General features: G+C 45.1%; 1 protein-coding gene across 3 annotated transcripts in view; it reads right to left on the bottom strand.

Moving 5' to 3' along the window:
• The window catches only part of PRKCG (protein kinase C gamma), a 539544-nt gene that overhangs the window by 8633 nt on the left and 509616 nt on the right, over positions 1 to 21295 (bottom strand). For all 3 annotated transcript variants that reach the window (XM_068241314.1, XM_068241315.1, XM_068241313.1), the window contains 2 exons: positions 12038 to 12118; positions 10339 to 10446 (listed from right to left, as the gene is read on the bottom strand). In XM_068241314.1, the coding sequence (XP_068097415.1) occupies positions 10339 to 10446; positions 12038 to 12118 (189 nt within the window). The remainder of the gene's footprint in view (positions 1 to 10338; positions 10447 to 12037; positions 12119 to 21295) is intronic.

Genomic DNA, 21295 nt, shown 5'->3' with positions numbered 1-21295 from the left:
CCTCTTTAATACAGTCTATTGCATACACCGCCTCATCTCAAAACACAACTGTTTCTAAAAGGAACTACAGGTGGAGATATTAGTTGTGCATGTCTGAACATTTGGGTAACTGTAGCGCCAACATCAAGGTCATTTCAAATAGCTGCAGTCCTAGTCTACAATGATTTGACTGAAAGGCCTGCTGCACACCCTACCCATGTATCCAGCCAGGGTGCGTAACAAAAATTGATTTGGCAGCATGGTGGCATATTGGTTAGCACTCGTGATTTGCAGCGCTGGGTCCCCATTTCAAATCCCAGCCAGGGCACTATCTGCACGGAGTTTGTATGTTCTCTCCGTGTCTGTGTGGGTTTCCTCTAGACACTCTGGTTTCCTCCCACATGCTAACATACAGGTAAGTTAATAGGATTCCCCTAAATTGGTCCTAGACTACAATACATACACTGCATAAAATGGCAGGGATTACATTGTGAGCCCCTCTGAGGGACAGTTAAGTGACAAGACTACATACTCTATGTCAGTGATGGCTAACTTTGGCACTCCAGCTGTAGTGGAACTACAAGTCCCATGATGCATTGCAGCTCTGACAGCTCTAAGCATAACTCGGGGAGGCAGAAGCATGATGGGATTTGTAGTTTTGTCACAGCTGGAGTGCCAAGGTTAGCCATCACTGCTCTATGTAGAGTGCTGCTGAAGATATTGGTAGTACACAAATACTAAATAATAATAATAAATTATTATTTGTAAATAATTATTGCAACAGAAGTCCAGAAATGGTCAGCAAACCACCACATTTCAGAGTAATCTATGGTTTAGTCATCACATGGAAACTCTAAAAGTTATTTGTGTTTCTCACAGGGTCCCTTTTATCAAGGTCACAAAAGTAAGCCATGGTACTTGATATAGGGGGGTCTTGTGACGCCCTGAAACAGTTGTTGGATTCGCTCTGAAGATTAAATGTGATCAGTAATCTTCAGTAAACCAAAGATTTCTTTAGAATTTTCTGGAGGGCTGACCATTTCTGGACTTCTGTTCTACAATGAACACATCCAAACTGGTCATAGAATCTGTATTGCAGCAGATAAACATTGAGAGCAGAGTTGCATGGAGGTCTTTCTTCAATACTCTCTAGCTGCAGTGTATACCCAGGCCTTAGTTATGCCTACTGTCCGCTCAAATTACAGGCATTGTTGCAAACATGATGGGTGACTGAAATGTGCTACCTACTGTCTTCTGATTGCCCTATCCAAGTTATACATGGCTGAGTATCTTACTATTTGTTTTCATCTATGATGGACAGGTGCAGTGGCGTAGCTAAGGAGCTGTGGGCCCCGATGCAAGTTTTACATTGGGGGCCCCCAAGCACTTTATACATAACAATTGATACGGTGCACCAAAACCTGCCAATGGCAACTACAGTGTCAGAGGTGCAAGAAGGGGAACAGCTTGTTGATTACCAATATTCAAAGTATCTATAGAAGTGATTATTATGAGCACAGGACCAATATAGCTATGACTGTCGTTGAGGGAGGGCCCCGATACGGTTGCAACCTCTGCACCCCCGATTGCTACGCCCCTGGTCAAGTGCATTCAGCAGGTTAAATGCAGGATTTTTGCTTGGTAACAGCTATGTTATAAATAAGCAGGTCTGAAATGAAAAGAACCCCCTCCCTTGATGCAGCTACACTATGGGCCTGATTCACAAAGCGGTGCTAACAGTTAGCACGCTGGTGAAAACCCCTTTATCATGCCTAAACACAGTTTAGGCATGATAAGTTTAGATGTGATAAGTTTAGGTGTGATAAGTTTAGGCATGATAAGTTTAAGCACCAACTGCGTTAGCACCGCAGTGCACAGTTGATCAAACGTTTTGCGCTAGTAAAGTCTGGTGCACTTTGCATAGAGTTTAATGGCGCTGCTTTGCATGCGGAACTTTGTACGCTATCTACTCTTATCTAAACTTAGCATGCCTAAACTTATCACACCTAAACTTATCACGCCCAAACTGGCTTTTCACCAGCGTGGTGCAATGGTTATCACGCCTAAAGTCTCTAACTAGGTTAGCACCGCTTTGTGAATCGAGCCCTATATGTGCTGTTGAGCACCTTAATTCAGGGACAAGGCTGTGCAGAGAGACATTTGCAGGATACCAAACAGTGGAATGCATATTAACTGCTCTCCCATGTTGAAGACAGAAGGTAAACCAATAACTGGCTATATTTAGTGATCTCAACAGCTCCTTCAATTGGAAGGTAAACTGCAGTGTTCATTACATCACCACTGAATGCTTAAAGAGAACCCGAGGTGGGTTATACAAATCCTAATTGCACACAGAGGCTGGGCCTGCATATAATGCCCAGCCTCTGTTGCTATATTATCTCCCCCCAGGCCCCCCCTGCAATCTGCTGTGCCCCCCAAAGTAAACCGCAGTGCTAGCGACACGCAGCATGCCAGCAGGCTGTTTACATCTACACTGTCACTCTCCGCTGCTCCCCCGCCTCCTCTATTTCGCTGCTCCCCGCCCCTTCCCTCTCCGCGGCGAAATAGAGAAGGCGGGGGAGCGGCGGAGAGCGACAGTAAACAGCCTGCTGGCGACACCCTGTGTGTCGCTAGCACGGCGGTTTACTTTGGGGGGCACAGCAGAGCGCAGGGGGGGGGGGGGGGGGGGCTGGGGGGAAAAAGTATAGCAACACAGGCTGGGCATTATATGCAGACCCAGCCTCTGTATGCAATTAGGATTTGTAAAACCCACCTCGGGTTCTCTTTAAAGGACACCCGAGGTGAAAATAAACTAATGAAATAAACAATTGCCTCTATCCTCATTCTCCTAAAAATGACTTTTTAAGATATTCTACATATTCATTTTATAATTAAATCTACTTTTTAAGTTTTCACAGTTTTATTGTTTTTGCTCAATGGCACATTCACTGAAGTATGCCAGAGCTAAAAGCTATACACTATTGACCCTTTTTATCTCTTTTCTGCTAGGAAAGTGTTTTATAGTTGTAATTTCTTATCGGTGAGGGTCACACAGTAGTCTGACCCAGTCCTGACTCAGACCCGAACTGCCACTTACATACCTCATGTTTAACACTTTTAGGCAGAAAAATAAAAAAAGGAACACAGCCTATTTATTTGTGTGCTAGGCACTGTACATAGACATGTCTATCTCATCAGGTCACTAGGGTAGCCTTTAAAAAGCGGTCGCAGATCACTGATGCCAATAGTCTGCATTATTTATTATTATTATTATTATTAGTTTTTCTTGCTTTTTGTTACTTATAACCAAAACACTGAGCTTCCTACATTTGAAGCCTATTGGCACTGTAATTGGCCTGAGGAAAAGGACTCAGACCCACGAAACACGTTGCCTGCAATGAATAAATTTCATTTTCACATGAGATTGTAGTTTATGAGGTTAGCCGCCTTTTTTCCCTTTTATCTGTTTTTAACTCAGTTTTATCAACCCCTGGTCGTGTATTACCACCTTTGTGCTTATATAACTAGTTGAGTGGGTTGCGGAGGTGCCCAGATTCTGTACTAATGGGTCTAAATGTAACTAATATATGGTATTATAAGAAAAGGTATCTTACCTCCAAAGAAGACTCACTCAGATAGGATATAAGGAGACTTTATTATAAGTCGTTAATTGTAGACAACGTGTTTCACAGGTCTCAGCACGCTTTCTCAGGTCAATACAAACAAATAACCTTATAACAAAGTCGAGTGGGGCCTTATATACCCCCCCCCCCCCCTGTTGGTCAGGGGGGTACACTTGGCCTCATGAAGTTTTGACCACAGTGAAGCTCGCTTATTTTCATTTAGAGAATGACTGCTTTCAGCTTATGTTAGACACCAGAGTGGGGCCAGGTTATACATCTCCTTAGTTCGTATCTTTTTTTCCATACCACATATTCCTTTATGTACCACATATTTGGGCTCCTGCTGTCTCTGCGTATTCATTTTAAGGTGTCAAGGCAACCAAACACACTTACGCTCCGGAAAACTATGACCGATGGGTTGCTAAATTGATACGCATACTATATCTGCTATATGTCCTACACAACCCTGCCCTAGACTTTTGGTAAGTTACTATCATTATTTATGAACACTCTAGTCCCCAACATTCCAACCCTAATTGTAAAATATTACCACTCCCTACCCTGTTCCCTGACTCAGGCCAACTAGCTTGAGATTCTGTGAACATGAAAAGGCAAGCATGATAGGAGATTTTTTTTTTAATTTAACCCATTAGCAGCTTCAATACAGTTATCTGGTTTGAGATCAGTGCACTGCCTTTGACCTCAGTTGACAGAACTCGTGCTGTAAATTCTTGGAATGTTTTGATCTCTCTCCCTAGCAGAAAATATAGAAACAAAGCAAAAGTCCTCTGTTACTGTCTCACACTGCCCCCTAGTGACATAGAGATTATAGCGGTGCCATTTAGAAGCAAGAAAATGTAACAAATAAAGAAATTAAAAATGTGCTAAAATAAATTAGCCTGGAGCACTTGCAAACCTTTAAATAAATTGGCTGCTAAAGGGTTAAGGGATTAAAGGGTTAAAGGAGTTTAAACAAGAAGGTGCTGATGAGTTTCTAAAATGTTGGCCATAATCTGCCTTGAATTCTGATGCCTTGGGTACGTAACATTTTTTTTCTCAACTCAGCTATATATGACAGAGCTTAAAATTAAATAAAGAATTTCTATTAGGAAAAATATTTTTTGGCTTTTCATTTCTGCTCTCCCTGGCCATCCGGGATTCTAGTTCTGCTGCATTCTTGTAAAAAAAAAAAAAAAAAAAAAAAAAAAAAAAAAGGAATAAAAGAATTCTATTTTAATCTTGCTCTTATAATGTTTCCCCACTGAATCCATGGATCAGGAGGTTGATAATGCATCCCAGGGAAAAAAAAGAATTTGCTAAGAGAAATAAAAAGTATTCTATTCTTGTCTTCTACGCTGTTGCCTGACTCATAATGCTGCTGCCGTCTGGAGGAATAATTGCAGATGAATTCTTTTACCTCTTGTTTGCAATTGTTGCCTATCTAAAGCCTCTTGTTTCCATCACCCAATGACCTGATCTGGCCAGCTTTACCTCTGACTTTAGGTCCTAAAAGATTTTTCTATCCTCTTTATGTGCCTTATGTTTCCAGGCAGACAGCCACAAATGCCCCCAAAATGTAAAATATCACCAGTAAAGCAAACCGCTCCACCCCGACACCTTTGTAAATACCGGTATGTGTTCAGCTCATAACAACGTGATGTGCATGATGCAATAATGAGGAACCTTTTTCCTTAAAGGGACCCTGAGCAGTAACTTAAATTCAAAAATTTCACTTATCTGGGGCTTTCTCCAGCCCACCGTAGGCTGCGAGGTCCCTCGGCTTACTCTTGGCTTCCTCTCCATGACCTGCCGGTGGCTCCCGGGCCGGGTGTCGGGCGACTGGATCCTGATGCTCGTCGTCATCACGCTGGCTGTTACGCGTCATCACGCCGGGTCGGCATGACAGGCCTGCGCATGCGCGGTTTTCTAAATCTAAACCGTGCATGTGCAGGCCTGTCATGCCGGCCGCTGTGATGACGCATGAAAAGCCGGTAAACAGCGGCATAACAATAGCAAACTTTGATGGGGCCCTCCAATGTTTACACCCTATCCATTGCCCACCCCTCGTGTCCCTCGCAGTCTAGGTGCCCATCTTGCTACGGCATAAAGCAAATGTGGACATTGTAACCTAACATCCAAAAAAACACCTGATCTGAAGGATGGAAGCCTTTATCGGAGCGGGTGAAGTAGTAGTTGGGGTCCCCTTACAGCTCTGGGCCCTCCTGCGGTTGCTTAAGTCTGAGGGGAAAGTAAAGAAGCAAAAAAAGACAACCCAGCATGCAATGCAACTTCCTTTGTGTGGGAATGTACCAAATAAGAGTCAGGTAAACTAGGGAATGATCAATTATCAACAAGAAAATTAATAGTTATTTTTAAGTTTTGAATTGCCTGGTTAGCATCATTATTACTTGTTTACTAGATGAAAATAAAGAATTGATTTTCGATTTTATGCCCGACAGTTACACTTTAAAGAGCAACTGTATGTACAGTTACGCGAGTACACCGCCATTGGTCAGTGAAGCCGCAACAGAAGATTTGGTTGGGGCAGACTAATCCTCCATAGTGGGTGTTGTCACATGTAAACCATAACGGATGTTTTCCCCATTCTACAGAAGTCACACACTAGAAGTAAATAGGCCGCAGTGGCACTGTCTTGTTATGAGTCTTGTAGGTGACAATGACAATGCAACACAGATGATCAGGGCTGATAGTTTGTATATTGGTAACATACAGTTACAGGTATTCTGCTACCAGTTGCGACAGTTCTTTTGCAACCAGCTGTATTCCCTATATCACCCTTCTCTAACCTACCTTACACCTTTAGGGCCCATGCACACTTAAAATCGCCAAAGCTCTAGTGATTTTACTGCGATTAGCACGGTAAAAAAAATCACTGTATACTTCCGCGATTTCAGAGCGATCAAGGTCAGAGCTTTATAAGCACTGTACCGCGATCGCTGCTGAATCGCCCAAAAATGCTGCAGGTAACGAGTTTACGATAGGCGCTAATTGCAAAACGCTCACGATCGGCACCAATCGCGGCAGTGCGCAGTCCAGGAATCGCCCGCTAATCGCTTAGGTGTGAATGGGCCCTTACACTATCCTTCCTACCGATATGCCTAGAACTAACCTTCCTACCAGTACACCTAAAACAAACCTTTCTACCAAAACTGGCGCAACTTACCGATCCCTCGATGCTACTTACCAATCACTAGCTGCCAATTACTGATCACTCGCCTCCACTAAGCTGCTTCTAGCACCACTTACTCATTTCTTGCTGAATGCTTGTCAGACCCATCGCCGCATACCGCTAACTTGGCACTACTTGCCGAACCTCGAGTCAAACTCAAGTACTCCACCGCCATATAACCTCTATTTAATATTGCATTATGTGGGTGGTACTCAGGGCCGGGCCGAGGAAGAGGTGAGAGAGACTCCAGCCTCTGGGCAAAGTGTAGGAGGGGGCGCACAACTCACTCAGCTATAAGAAAAGGGGGTACACAGCAGTACCTGCAAGCCAGATAACTAAAGATTAAGGTGTTGGGGGTTAGGAGCCCTGGGGAAACTGCTATTCTAATAGCAATCAGTGTGGTATGGCTAGGGTAGGAGGGATGGAGGGGCGCACTTTGGTGTCTCAGCCTTGGGTGCTGGATGAACTTGTCCTGGCTCTGGTGGTAGTGCTGTTACGGGCCCCTAACCTTCATGCAAAATTAGCTGCTTCGCTTGATGTAATGGAGAAAATGCACGCACGCACACACACACACACACACACCTTTCTTCATGTACACCTTATGTCTTCTTTAGTATTATAGTACAAAGCTATTGGGAAGATGCTTCAAACAGATCACTGTGTATGTGGCCAGCAATAAAACAACCTTAACCACTTCAGCCTTCAGTCGTTTTCACTTTATGCATCCGAGCAATGTTCACCTCCCATTCATTAGCCTATAACTTTATCACTACTTATCACAATGAACTGATCTATGTCTCGTTTTTTCCGCCATCAATTAGGCTTTCTTTGGGGGGTACATTTTGCTAAGAGCCACTTTACTGTAAATGCATTTTAACAGAAAGAATAAGGAAAAAACGGAAAAAATGCATTATTTCTCAGTTTTCGGCCATTATAGTTTTAAAAGAATATATGCCTCCACAATTAAAATTCACGTATTGTATGTGCCCATTTCTCCCGGTTATTACACCGTTTAAATTATGTCCCTATCACAATGTATGGCAACAATATTTTACTTGGAAATAAAAGTGCATTTTTTCCGTTTTGCAACCATCACTATTTACAAGCTTATAATTAAAAAAAAAATAGAAATATTTCATGTTTACATACATATTTAAAAAGTTTAGACCCTTAGGTAAATATTTATGTGTTTTTTTTTTAATTGTAATGTTTGTTTTTTATTATTAAACATTTTATGTGGGTATTTTTGGGAGGGTGGGATGCAAATCAATTTTTTTTGTACATATTGGTCTATTTTTTTTATATTTTTTTGCATTTTCATGCAGTTAGCTTTTTGGCCACAAGATGGCAGCCATGAGTTTATTTACAATGACGTCACTCTAAGCATAAGGCCCCGTTCACACTTGCGGTTTTGTCAAAACCGCACCGGATGTCCGGACCGCACCGTATCCGGACCGGACCTGATCCGTACGGTTCCTATCCGGATCCGGTCCGGATCCGGTCCGTTTGCATCCGGTTTCCGTGCGGTGTGAACACGGTTGCGGTCCGGATCCGGTTTCTTAAGGAGATAACAACCTGTAAATACCTGGGGTCTGGGAGGTCAGCAGAAGGGTCTGGGGTCATTGTTGGAGACAGGTGGACGTGTGGAGACCATCCGTGGATACAGAGACTGCTGTTGGGACCATGGATCCAGGCATTTTTCGTATACCTGGGAATTCTCTGTTGTTCGCCTCCTCGTTATCAGACTTATATCAGACATGTTGCTGCCTAGAGCTCCAGCATGAAATCGCTGCTGCCCCACTCTGTGAACTCCATGTGGTCCCCATCCAAAATGCATAGGAAGTGGGGTAGAACGTCCGGTTTTTGTAGCCAGTGTGTTGTGCGCTCTCCGGTTCTCATTACTTTGTATTGGCCGGATGGTGCAGTCCGGCTCCGCCCCGGATACGGCTGCCGGAGGAGCCGGACCAAAAAATAGCGCATGTTGGAACGGACGCCGGAGTCCGGATCCGGTCCGGATCCGGTCCGGCTCCGATCCGGCAGAACGGACGCATGTGAACGGACGCATAGGCTTTCATTGCTATTGCCGTGCGTCCGTTCCGTCCGTTCTGCAAGCGGTCCGGCTCCGGCACGGCGATTCCGGACGGCCACCGCTAATGTGAACCGGGCCTAACACGGACGCTTAGAGTGACGTCGGGGGAAATCGGAACAGAAAAACCTCAGCTTCCGTGCGAAGCTGACGGTTTTTCTTGGGGGAGAGCAACCAGTGATCGGGCACAATAGCCCGATTCACTGATTGCCTGGCTAGCGAACCGCGGGCCGGGAATGCGCATGCACGCGCGCGATCGGCCGCGCGCGGCAGCACACATGGCCTCCTGGGCGTAGCTAGTACATCCAGGAGGCCAAAGTAGTTAAAGAGGAACTCCAGTGAAAATAATGTAAAAAAAAGTGCTTAATTTTTACAATAAAAATTTCCTTTGGAGCTAATTGGACCATGCCTTGTAAGGGTTTTTTCGCCTTCCTCTGGATCAACAGGGATATGGGAGGGAGCAGGCTGGTGTTGTACTTTATACTGGTTGAACTCGATGGACGTATGTCTTTTTTCAACCAAAATAACTATGTAACTATGTATAATTGATTTAGTCAGTGTTTGCTCATTGTAAAATCTTTCCTCTCCCTGATTTACATTCAGACATTTATCACATGGTGACATTTTTATCGCTGGCAGGTGATGTCACTGGAAGGAGATGCAGTTTGCTTTTTGGGCAGTTGGAAACCGCTGTTATTTCCCACAATGCAACAAGGCTCCCACAGTGTGATGTCAGGATCTCAGAGCTGTGAGGCTCTGTCTTCACCTGTGGGAGGGGTATCACCACAAAATCAGCCATACAGAGTCCGCTGGCGCTGATGATACGTTTGTGAAAAATAATAGATTTCTCATGGGAAAGGTGGTATCAGCTACTGATTGGGATGAAGTTCAATTCTTGGTTATGGTTTCTCTTTAAATATGCCCAACAATATGCACAATGCAGGGGGTTGTAGAAGGTTCTTGCACAAATCTGGTAGCTGGTATAAGAGATCATCAACACCCCCATTCAGAGGCATATCTACAGGTGTGCAGGAATGGCATGTGCCATGGGCGCTACTTACTGGGGCCGCTGCTCTGTAGCATCCCTGGTGTTCTCTGTACAGATTTTAGTTTTTATCGGGGGGACATTCTCCTGCCTGGTTATATCTTTTGGTGGGACAAGCTGCCTGTTATTTTGGAGATATGTATAGGCTGCTGACCTATTGTGATACTCCATTCTTACAGGCCATGCTTCTCCTCAACTTGGACACATCCAGTTCAACTGAGATTAAATATTTGGAGAGTGCACCCCTTTCCCCGGGGGTTGATTTTCAGTTTTTGCCATAGACGCTGTTTTTCCAAGAAACGACTCTGCCCCCATTGGCCGCCAAACAAGAACAACAATAGAATGAGCTTTGTATCTGCCGTGTAATGGTACATATGATGTAATGAAGAACATAAAACTTGATAAGACTTATTACCCCTTTGCATATGGAGACTGCTTCTCTGGACATGGATTTGGGATACGATACAGTCTGCTCCATAATAGACTGGAATAATTCATCTTCATCTTCACCATCAAATGGAGGCTGTTGTGACATAGTGAAGAGAGAGACCGGTCAGTGACATGAACTAACTGATACACCTAACACACGTTTTATATTCCATTTCAGCAAAGGATTTTTATGACTATTTAAAAACTAACAAACAACAAGCACATCATAAATGTACTAGTAGACCTAAGCCCGTTAATTTAACTGGCTCTAGGTCTGTCTCACAACCTCCTTCCACCCCTATGACGCCACATGTCAGTGCACTTCTGCCCCGCACGTGCAATAGCCTGCCTGGCTTCGTCCTCCTCCAGTCCCAACGGCTGTTCGTGCTGCACATGCGCAGTAGCTCAAAAGCACGGACACAGGAAACGCAGCGACACTTGAGGATTATTATATAAGTTATGGCACTGACAGAAGCAATTAACAGAGAATATTGAACAATATGTCGTTTAACAAAGTAATACATTCAAAGATAAGTCGTCCACTCGGCGTTAGTTATGGTCATGTCTAGGAGAACTTATAGAGAAGCATTTGATTTGTTTGGTCACATCCTGTTTTAACACATGATCACATGTAGCAAATCAGGGACTTGCATATCTGTCACCTGACCATACTGATCCCATGCTTTTTCATGAGCCCCCCCCCCTCCCTCCCCCAACAGCCATATATGGTGATATTAGCAACTTATCTTTGAAGTTGTTAGATTAATAAATGTATGTCTCCAAAACCAAAAACTCAAGGGGTCTCTAAACTTTTTTCCCCCAACAAACAATGACAGGAGCTATTGATTTTTGTATGGAACAATCCAAAAAGCATGAAAATTGTAACTTGTAAATGAAACCAAAAGGCTCACAGCAATGTATGAAGCTTCTTCAGTTGTGTTTGTATTGGGAAGAAATTCTATAGTGCATTGAAAACGAGAGCTTAAGAAGTTTCAAATGTAAAGGTAGCCATACACTGGTCGATTTGCCATCAGATCGAATCTGATCAAAGAGGGATCGTATGGCCACCTTTACTGCAAACAGATTGTAAACCGATTTCAGCATGAAACCATTCACAATCTGTGGTGGTGGTGGTGCTGCCGCCGCTTCCGCCCGCCCGCATACAGTACCTGCTCTGCCGGTGCAAGTCCTCCCGGTCACCGCTGCTTCGTCTCCGCTCTGGTCTGGTCTCCGGCATGCTTCACTTCTTCCTGCCTGGCAGGAAGTTTAAACAGTAGAGCGCCCTCTACTGTTTAAACTTCCTGCCGGGCTAGAAGAAGTGAAGCATGCCGGAGACCAGCGCGGACACAGAGCAGCGGTGACCGGGAGGACTCGCGCCGGGAGAGCAGGTAATGTATGCGGGCTCTTTTGCGTCGGTCGTCGGGCACTCGAACGCCGCTAGCGACGGGCTCCCTACCCGCGGGCGATCCACGGTAATTTTCCACATGGAGTGATCGACGGGATCGGACGGGATGGATCGAAATTCGGCGTGTAGCGCGAACGATTGGCAGCAGATTCGATCCCAGTGATCGAATCTGGTGTCGAAACGGCGGCAAATCGGGCCAGTGTATGGCCAGCTTTACACTGCTGTCTGAAAGTCGGAGATATATTAAATGATATATCAAAATATGCTGCCTTAGTCTTACCTGCCCTGCAAGCATTTCATAAAGTAATACTCCATAAGACCACCAATCCACAGATTTCCCGTAAGGCTGATATGCGATAATCTGCAAGTAAGAAGACAAGTTTACAAAAATGAGTTACAGATCTATTCGTAAAATAATATTGTATCCGTGTTATCCTCTCCTGCATTGCCTGCCAACACTAAGTTCACAGCTATTAAAATTCCCAGAGTTAAAGGGACTCCGAGCTCAAAATAAAAATGAAATGGTACTCACCTGGGGCTTTCTGCAGCCCAGTGCAGGTCGGGAGGTCCCACGGCGGCGTCCTGGCTCTTCTCCTAGGCCCCGCTCCGAAATGGCTGCCCGGCGGCTCCCGGCGACACCGGGTCCGAGTGTCGGGCTCTTTCTTCCCCATACGTCACGTCTGACGTCACCACGCCGGGCGGCGTGACAGTACTGCGCATGTGCGATTAAAGCACGAATGCGCAGTACTGTCACGCCGGCAGCCGTGATGACGCGAGGCGGCCGGTGTGGTGACGTCAGACGTGACGTATGAGAAAGGAGCCCGACACTCGGACCCGGTGTCGCCGGGAGCCGCCGCTGCCGGGCAGCCATTTCAGAGCAGGGCCTAGGAGAAGAGCCAGGACGCCGTCGTGGGACCTCCCGACCTACACTGGGCTGCAGAAAGCCCCAGGTGAGTACCAATTTTGTTTTTATTTTGAGGTCAGAGTCCCTTTAAGGTGGCCATACATTAAGCGATTTGGCTGTATGATCGACCACTCGATTCAATCATTTTATAGAACCGAGAGGGAATCGAGTGTGTTCCAGTATGCCCAATCGATGGAAAGTGGCTGATTTAATGTTGAATCGACCAGCTTGGTCAATCAAGCAGGATGCAAGATATCGGTCAATCGCACAGGAATTGGCTACTGTTCATATGTCATTCAATCGACTCTGAATCGATTTTTGTATTCAGAGCATAGAGACACAACATCGTTCAGATCAATTAGTGAAGGTGAATCGCATAGGATATTGCTTGTAGTGTGTGGGCCACTAGTGGATCAACTTCCGGTCAACCATACTGAAGTCGATTCCTTAATAAAGTCGATTGCTTTGTCGATTGAATCAGAATCGCTAGATGTATGGCTACCTTTAGTGTAATGCTACAAAGATTTATACTTCCACTTCATTTATCACAAGTGGTGACATCTTTACTACTGGCATGGGTGCATCACTGCGGAATGTTTGTCTGCTTCATGTTCCGAAGTGAGCAGAAACAACAACTGTTCTCCCAGAGCCCACTGGTAGTTAAGGCTGCATTACATCATAACCTGGGATAAACATCACTGGGAGGGTGGTGTGTCATACCAATATACAGCAATATAGAGATCCAGGAAGGGTTTCTGATACTGAAACCAGGACAATTAACATACAATTGAGTATCCTGAATAACGTATTACATTTTACTATATGAAATTGCAATGCCTCTAAGTAAGCAAGAATCTTTGACAGTCCCTCTGCATAAAACAGCAATGACAACATTAATGATAACAATAAAACAGAGTAATATAAATTCTCTTGAGTTAAGGAAACCTGCTCTCCATAGATATGCTTCTCTTCCCGCGTCACCCTGGCAGAATGTTATTACCTCTCTGACAACTTCCTATGCAGTCATAAAATGCAAATGCTGCAGAGGTTTTATTAGCAATCTATATCATGCAGGAGAGTCAGATGTATTATGCAATAACATCATTCATCAGCAGTGCAGCAGTTATTTACCAGAGAGAGGAGTAAAGAGGTTTACAGCCGCTATGACCAATACAATGAGTACCCATAGTAGCCTTAAAAGACTGTACTATTGTAAAGGTAGTGCTCTTACAGTAAATTGTGCTTAAAATGTCTTAGCTTAAAGTCCTTATCAATAATGCAATATAACAAATATTCATCTTATTAGTTAGTTAATAATACTACCATGTTAATAATACTACCAGAACCAGCAGATGTTCTACCCCCAGGTCTTTCCCCAAACTACTAGTGCTGCACAGTATTTGCAGTGGAGGACATTCACCTGTCCGTCTGATTCTCTACCTCCTGTGTCCTTCCATCTTTACTCCAAAACCGGCACCTGTTCTCCGTGAACTGCTACACATTGATCTCAGGGTCAGTAGCTAATGAAATCAGCTCCTGACTGGCTCACGGAGCTCTGCTGTCATAGCGACGGCAGAGCGAGTGGGCTTCAGTGGTAGAAGATTGGCATGAACAGTGAGAGCGATAGGTCCATGCGATGTGAGGTTGGTGATCCTCGTTTTTGTATGATAGGTCTCTGGTCCTTAACCTCCTGGGCGATACAATAATATCACCAGGGGGCGGCGCAGCACTTTTAAAACATCTTTTTTTAATCATGTAGCTAGCCTAGCGCTAGCTACATGATAGCCGCGGTGCAGCGGCATCCCCCCACCCCCTCCGATTGCCTCCGGCGATCAGAGCAAACAGGAAATTCCGTTCAGAACGGGATTTCCTGTTTGGCTTCCCCCATCGCCATGGCGACGATCGGGATGACGTCATCGACGTCGTGATGTCAGAGGGAGTCCCGATCCACCCCTCAGCGCTGCCTGCCACTGATTGGCCAGGCTGCGCACGGGGTCTGGGGCGCGGCACGGCGGGTAGCGGCGAATCAGCACGGAGCGGCAGCGATCGGTATATACACGCAGCTAGAAAAATGCTAGCTGCGTGCAACAACAAAAAATTATGCAAATCGGCCCACCAGGGCCTGAGAAATCCTCTGCGGCGGTTTACCCCGAGCTCAGCTCGGGATTATCGCCCAGAGGGTTAAGAGGCCAGAGACTGCTGGTACTTAAGTGGTTAAGGTTAGACATTATTGGGTGGGTTAGTTAAGGTCAGGCATCATGGGGGGGGGGCGCTAATTAAGGTTAGACATCATTGGGGAGATGTTTAGAGGGAGGGCTCTGTGTGAGAATAGGGATATGTTTAGTGATGGTAAAATGTTGCTAAGTTACCAAAGTACAATAGTAAAATATTCCTAACTTTACGGATAGACTACTAGCATCTATTTCTGGCGCCAACCTGGCAACTTTTTTGCATCCACGCCTCCAACCATGCTATCTATCAATGTTTCTTTTACACTGCAGTGCTCTACCCAGGCTCTTTTAGCCGGGTTCTCCACCCGGCTAATTTTGGGGAGCACCCAACTTATCTGCTAGCCTCCTCCTCCTGTGCTGTAAGTAGAGATGTAGTGAACCGTTCGCCAGCGATCAGTTCAAAGATAGCCTCTGTACTATTTTTAGATCGCTAGGTCCTTCAGTAGTACGCAGACGAAGGTCCGGCTAAGCGTGTCCTTGATCGCGCAACTGAGCTGGGCATGCTGTGCGCATTGTCATGACATCACACACACATGCGCAGAGCTTGCCCAGCCACAGGTGCACAATCAAGGATGTGCTCCGCCGGGCCTTCGTCTGCGTTCTACCGAGGGACCTAGCAACCCAGAAGTAGTACAGAGTCAGGCTGCCCTTGAACTGTCCGCTGGCAAACGGTTTGCTACATCTCTAGCTGTAAGCAGAGTTGCACCGCCCCTGCATTCCCCCAGTTGCGCCCCACCCGGCTATATTTTCATGCTGCCCGGCTGGAAAAAAATTCTGGGGAGAACACTGCACTGGTGTGTAAGCTATCTATTGCTTCTGTTTTTTTATGTCTGTCTGTAAATCTGTGCATGCATTCTTGTCATTTGGAACAAAACAAAAAATGCCTAGTGCCACATATGGTGAACAATTAACATTTTACAGAGGTTGTTATTTCCATGAGTTGATGCTACATTATCAAGCTGAAGAGGAGCAGGACGCTGGTCGTCTGCGCAGAAAGGTTAATTGGCAATCAGAAGGGAGGCACAGGCTAACCTTTCTATAGCACTCAGTGTGACGCCTTTACAATACGGCGTGTGATTATATACGTGCTGATTCACATAGAACTGTAGATTACTTTTTGGTTTATGATTGAAGCAATAGAACTCTTCACAAAGTCTAGCTTACTGACAGGGCTTTGATAAGTGTGATCTATGGGCCTGGAGGTCATATATGCAGTGAAGGTGGGGCGCTCATACATGCGGTGTAGGGAGGGCACCCTTCTGAACAGCAACATTAACCCCTCTTCCGCCTCCCGCGATGTACAAATCATTCCTTATGAAAAGTTAATCACCTACTGAGTCAATGAGTTTTCCCCTACTGTTTCAGCCTTCATTAAAACGTTCCTCACTGTGTGGGATGTGATGTGCTCTAGGCCAGCTTTTGATTGGACGCCAGCACAGACCAATTGAAAGCTGGCAGGCAGCCAGTCATCCAGCATGCCGTTGTTATTTGTAGCATCTTGTAATATGCAGGAGTAAAATTGGGTTTTGGCTTTAAACATTCCATGTCACGTCTGCAATCACATAGCTGCTACTTCTTTATGGATTACCCAAGTGAGGATTGCAAACTTTGACAGCGTCAAAGCAAAAAGTAAAAACAATCATACCGAGGTTGCTGGATTACATCTTCACCATTGTTCTCGTATGTGCTCTAATTTAGGTGACCATACACCATAAAATCTTGATTGTACAATGTTACCTCTTCCATGGAGCATGCAAGCCTACCTAGGCAATCTGTTAGCCCGTGGTTAGCTTGCTTATGTACAGGAAATGTTCTAGATCCTATAGAGCCTTCCCTGTCCTCTCTTGCTCCTCTGGTTTAGCTTTGTCACCCCAGTTGTGTGTACATGACTATTCGGTCGAATACACATCTGTAAGCATTCGAGAGACTTTGGAAGCATTTGTGCCCCAGCGTGCTTCCAAAAAAACACATGCGCAGTTCAGAGCGGCCTGTTTTCGGAAACACTTGGGGACATGTGGCAAATTAAATTGGATGACGGTGCTGGAACGAGGGGTACAAGAGAGGAGAGGGAAGGCTCTATAGCAGGGCTGCCCAATAGGTCGATCGCGATCTACTGGTAGATCGCGACCGCCTGATTGGTAGATCGAGGCCTCATGGCCGCGTCCCATTGAATTTTGCGCCACTGATCTTGCTGCGAGAGAGGCGCGGCTAAGAGGCCAGGGGTGGCTCTGCTATGACGCATTGTCATGGCTGGGGGTGTGGCGCTGGAAGCAAAACTTCCTGCTCAACGCACGCAGCCTGCCGGAGCCTTCCTCAGCCGCCGAAATGGCTTATCTGCCCTCTAGGCAGCCGCGGCTGAGAGGGTGAAGACCAGGAGGCCACCGCTGGAGCTGGAGGGAGGTAAGTTGCGCGTACCCAGGCTACTATACCCAGCTATCCTATACAAAGGGCACATATACCTGGCTAACCTATACAAAGGGCACATATACCTGGCTAACCTGTACAAAGGGCACATATACCTGGCTATCCTATTCTAAGGGCACACATACCCAGCTATCCTATATTAAGGGCACATATATCTGGTTAACCTATACTAAGGGCATATATACCCAGCTATCCTAAACTAAGGGCACATATACCTGGCTAACCTATACTAAGGGCACATGTACCTGGCTAACCTATACTAAGGGCACATATACCTGGCTAACCTATACTAAGGGCACATACACCTGGCTAACCTATACTAAGGGCACACATACCCAGCTATCCTATACTAAGGGCACATATACCTGGCTAACCTATACTAAGGGCACAAATACCCAGCTATCCTATTCTAAGGGCACATATACCTGGCTAACCTATACAAAGGGCACATATACCTGGCTATCCTATTCTAAGGGCACACATACCCAGCTATCCTATATTAAGGGCTCATATACCTGGCTAACCTATACTAAGGGCACACATACCCAGCTATCTTATACTAAGGGCGCACATACCCAGCTATCCTATACTAAGGGCACATATACCTGGCTAACCTATACTAAAGGCACATATACCCAGCTATCCTATTCTAAGGGCACATATACCTGGCTAACCTATATTAAGGGCACATATACCCAGCTATCCTATACTAAGGGCACATATACCTGGCTAACCTATACTAAAGGCACATATACCCAGCTATCCTATTCTAAGGGCACATATACCTGGCTAACCTATACTAAGGGCACATATACCTGGCTAACCTATACTAAGGGCACATATACCCAGCTATCCTATACTAAGGGCACACATACCCAGCTATCCTATATTAAGGGCACATATATCTGGCTAACCTATACTAAGGGCACACATACCCAGCTATCTTATACTAAGGGCGCACATACCCAGCTATCCTATACTAAGGGCACATATACCTGGCTAACCTATACTAAAGGCACATATACCCAGCTATCCTATTCTAAGGGCACATATACCTGGCTAACCTATATTAAGGGCACATATACCCAGCTATCCTATACTAAGGGCACATATACCTGGCTAACCTATACTAAAGGCACATATACCCAGCTATCCTATTCTAAGGGCACATATACCTGGCTAACCTAAACTAAGGGCACATATACCTGGCTAACCAATTCTAAGGGCACATATACCCAGCTATCCTATACTAAGGGCACATATACCTGGCTATCCTATACTAAGGGCACATATACCTGGCTATCCTATACTAAGGGCACATATACCTGGCTAACCTATACTAAGGGCACACATACCCAGCTATCCTATACTAAGGGCACATATGCCTGGCTAACCTATACTAAGGGCACACATACCCAGCTATCCTATACTAAGGGCACATATACCTGGCTAACCTATACTAAGGGCACACATACCCAGCTATCCTATTCTAAGGGCACATATACCCGGCTAACCTATACTAAGGGCACACATACCTGGCTAACCTATACTAAGGGCACATGTACCTGGCTAACCTATACTAAGGGCACATATACCTGGCTAACCTATACTAAGGGCACATACACCTGGCTAACCTATACTAAGGGCACATATACCTGGCTAACCTATACTAAGGGCACACATACCCAGCTATCCTATACTAAGGGCACATATACCTGGCTAACCTATACTAAGGGCACACATACCCAGCTATCCTATTCTAAGGGCACACACACCTGGCTAACCTATACTAAGGGCACATATACCTGGCTAACCTATACTAAGGGCACATATACCCAGCTATCCTATTCTAAGGGCACATATACCTGGCTAACCTATTCTAAGGGCACATATAACTGGCTAACCTATACTAAGGGCACATATAACTGGCTAACCTATACTAAGGGCACACATACCCAGCTATCCTATACTAAGGGCACAAATACCCAGCTATCCTATTCTAAGGATTCTACTCTTCTATTCTACTCTTCTTTAAAGAGTATAAAACACAGAGCCTGTCATACCATTTATGATCTTTAATCATTTTGAATTATCTGTAACCTTCTAATTAGTAAATGAGGTTCTGTATGATATAAACTGCATTCTTTTAAAACGTAGGACTTCAAAAATTGTGATATACCCAGGCCCGGATTTTCCTCAGAGGAGCCTATAGACACAGATGTCCTGGCACCTTAGACTTTGCCCTCTAGGAATCTACAAACTCCTTCTAAACCACACTGCAAGTGTGCTTGCTGTCCCAGCTGTCATTTCCCCCTTACTTCCCTTGCCCGTCATATGTAGCTACAGGTGCCCCTTAGTATTAGGTAGCCAGATGTACCCTAAACATGAAGTAGCTAGAGTTGCCACCAAGTATTAAGTAGCTAAAGGAACCTCAATATTAAGTAGCTAGAGGTGCCCCTGACTGAAGGGAGATCTCATCAGTTAAAGGCCGAGAGCAGGTTAAATAATCGTATTTACAATCTCATCAGGACTCTGCATAGGGAAGGAGGGAGGGATGCACTTGGGGAGTGGGCCGCCTTTCCATCAGGCGCTTGTTGGAACGTGCCTATAGTGCCTTATGGTAAATCCGGCCCTGCACATACCATAAAATAAAGACATTTAAAAAAGCAAAAAATATAAATGTCTATCCACACAGGTATAAAGTAGCATATTTCAGTATAGATCTAGCTCTCAACAATAACATTAAATGATTTTTTTTTCTCTCTGCACCAGGAGTCTGCTTATCTTTAACAACCTAACCCAATTAACACCTTGGAGCTACTGCATAACTGTGGAGCCAAAGAGAAATCTAACACTCCCATCTGTTACAAATAACACATGTAAAGCTATGCAATAAAACTTTCTAATAATACTCAAGTCTTCTGCATGCTAAGTATCTGGTGATTGAGATTTCATCTGTGCCTATCAGCCTAGCTTAACAGCTATGCGGCAGGAGGACGTCCGGTGCTGTAGTACAAGATACAGCAGCTACATTAACACTGGTATACCATGACAATAGGGGGTCTAATAAGGTCAGGAACAGAGAGAAACTGGGAAGAGGGAGAAATGGTGCCAGAAAAGTGAGTTTGAAGTGCAGACTGTAAATTAAATGTGTAGTTTTTTTTATCTGTGAAATTCTAGTTTATGCCATGCATTTGACAATGTACAAAGCAGATCGGTTTGGCGGCAGATGCCCCGGGCAAACCCAGAAGTGACGAAGCTGCCTGATGTTGCCTGGAGGACAGAAGACTGAGCTGGAGGATGGTATGTCTACCTATACTGGGGGCACCACCTATACCTGGCTACCTACACTAAGGGTACCTATACTGGGGGCACCTATACCTGGTTACCTATACTGGGGGCACCTATACGTGACTACCTATATTGGGGGCACCTATACCTGGCTTCCTATACTGGGGGCACCTATACCCAGCTACCTATCTATACTGAGGGTGTTTTTTTTTTGGTCACACCGTGGCTATAACATGCAGTGCAAGTTGTTGGGTGCTGTGCACTTTTTCCATTATGGGTGGGGTGGGGCGGGGGAAGGGGGTTGGGGGGGGTGCATCCTCACAAGTTTGCTTCAATCAGCAAAAAGTCTGGAATGGGCCCTGCCTGCACCCCTGTGTTGAGCAGGCACTGTAAATATTGATCAGGTGAACTCAAGCTTGATTTTCTGTGCAGAAAGGTGGGTTGATACATGTAGGTAGGTTTGATGACATGTGGCTTGCAAAATGCAAGGGTTTGTCTTGGACTAGCAGAGTGCAGAACCATGTCTTTCAGTCTGGGACAGTGAGAAAGCATGGCCAGGAGTCAGAATTTAGAATGCTTCACAGTTTGCATAGCAGATGATACCTTAATATTTACTCACAAATCCTACCACAATCAAGCGTGGTTCTGCCCACAAATAATCAATAATAAAACACTAATATAAGCAGCT

Source organism: Hyperolius riggenbachi, chromosome 6 (genome assembly GCF_040937935.1).
Source record: "Hyperolius riggenbachi isolate aHypRig1 chromosome 6, aHypRig1.pri, whole genome shotgun sequence".
Classification (NCBI taxonomy): domain Eukaryota; kingdom Metazoa; phylum Chordata; class Amphibia; order Anura; family Hyperoliidae; genus Hyperolius; species Hyperolius riggenbachi.
This window is presented reverse-complemented; position numbering and strand designations above follow the sequence as displayed.